The sequence below is a fragment of the Mandrillus leucophaeus genome, unplaced genomic scaffold (assembly GCF_000951045.1).
Source record: "Mandrillus leucophaeus isolate KB7577 unplaced genomic scaffold, Mleu.le_1.0 Scaffold859, whole genome shotgun sequence".
In the NCBI taxonomy this organism is placed as follows: Eukaryota; Metazoa; Chordata; class Mammalia; order Primates; family Cercopithecidae; genus Mandrillus; species Mandrillus leucophaeus.
The window spans coordinates 508,517-510,295 of record NW_012109352.1 but is presented as its reverse complement, the minus strand read 5'-3'; the positions used below and the strand labels follow the sequence as shown (position 1 = coordinate 510,295).

Sequence of the window (1,779 nt, the reverse complement as noted above, 5' to 3'; positions counted from 1 at the left end):
GCATTGGGAGCACTGGGATAAACAAAGAGGTTCTTCCCAGACTCTGTAGATTTTGGCTTAAAGCAGCGTTCAGCAAACTTCTATGAGAATGAATCACGGTCAAAGTAAGCATTAGTTTAAATAAAACAGAGTTTGTGTTCCTCATTAGTAACCGCTAACTTACAGATTACAAGAGTTACCAACATTAACTCAAGTTAAAATGTTATTTTGAGACTACGAGTGATACACATATATTTAACTTAATCATTCCAAAGCCTGCCCTCTTTTATATTTACCTTGCAAAACTCCCCAAGGGTAGTGACGGCCTCTGACCATCCTTTTTCCAACTTTCACTTCATCCATACTCCCCACCACAGCAAAGGGTAACAGCGCCTAGAGAACAAGAATGACATGAATTGAATTCTCTAGCACCAATAGATTTTTACTCTATTACTCTCACTCCTGTTATAAAAATGACAGGCCGGGCGTAGTGGCTCACGCCTGTAATCCCAGCACTTTGGGAGGCCAAGGCAGGTGGATCACGAGGTCAGAAGATCGAGACCATTCCGGCTAACACAGTGAAACCCCGTCTCTACTAAAAATACAAAAAATTAGCCAGGCGTGGTGGTGGGCGCTATAGTCCCAGCTACTCGGGAGGCTGAGGCAGGAGAATGGTGTGAACCCGGGAGGTGGAGCTTGCAGTGAGCTGAGATCACACCACTGCACTCCAGCCTGGGCAACAGAGCAAGACTCCATCTCAAAAAAAAAAAAAAAAAAAGACAGAGATGAAGATATTGTAATACATTTAATTAGACAGGGATCTACCCTGCATCTCATTTTAAGACTTGACGGTATGCACTAATCGGTTTCTGTCAGCATCAGTCTCAGGCTGTGCACACAATTGGAAACTGTCTACTGAGCAGAGCCTAAAGCAAAGTATCCTGCTATGGGAAACACAGAGAAAAAAGATTTTTAGTAGACATCATTTTTCTCACATTTTGGGAGGCCAAGGTGGGCAGATCACCTGAGGTCAGGAGTTTGAGACCAGCCTTGCCAACATGGTGAAACCCTGTCTCTACTAAAAATACAGAAATTAGCTGGGCGTGGTGGCAGGCACATGTAATCCCAGCTACTTGGGAGGCTGAGGCAGGAGAATTGCTTGAATCCAGAGGTGGAGGTTGCAGTGAACTGAGATTGTGCCATTGCACTTCAGCCTGAGCAACAAGAGTGAGACTCCATCTTAAAAAAAAAAAAGAAAGTTATCATCTTTCAAATGTAAGCTAATATTTCAGGTATTTACTAGCATAAAATATTTACACAAATAGAGTTTAGTCATCTTTACTACTGCCCTCCAAAACCGGAGACAATACAGCATTCCACATCCAACCCCCATCTACCTGTTTTTGAGGCTAAGTCCTTGGCAAGTTCATTTGAGAGTTGGAGGCTCCCTTTTACCACTCAAGACCTACTTGTGAAATAGGGGCCCTGCCTTGGATGCAGCAAACAGAGAAGATGGGGGCCCTGACCATCCTTGCCTAGTTCATGAGGCAGTGGTTCATTGTGTGGAGAAGTAATCCAAAGAACCTCAGACTGCTGCTCCTCCTCAGTGAGCTCTCAGTTACCAGTGGGTGCCTGAAACTTCAGGGAAGGGGGTAATATGCCATTGTTTCCACCCACAATTCCAGAACCTGCCTCAGAGATTTTGCCTTGGAGGAGAAACAGGCCATGAAACAGAGAAAACCCATCCAAAAATTTATATGCAATCCCAAGGGACCTGAATAGCCAAAAAAATATTGAAAA

The 1,779-nt window shown here is 44.0% G+C and overlaps 1 protein-coding gene across 1 annotated transcript in view; it reads right to left on the bottom strand.

The window, feature by feature from the left end:
• Positions 1–1,779, bottom strand: part of SEPT14 (septin 14) — a gene marked incomplete at its 3' end in the record, with an annotated part of 84,521 nt that overhangs the window by 18,099 nt on the left and 64,643 nt on the right. Inside the window, exon 7 of the mRNA XM_011968763.1 lies at positions 276–372. Within this exon, the coding sequence (XP_011824153.1) occupies positions 276–372 (97 nt within the window). The remainder of the gene's footprint in view (positions 1–275; positions 373–1,779) is intronic.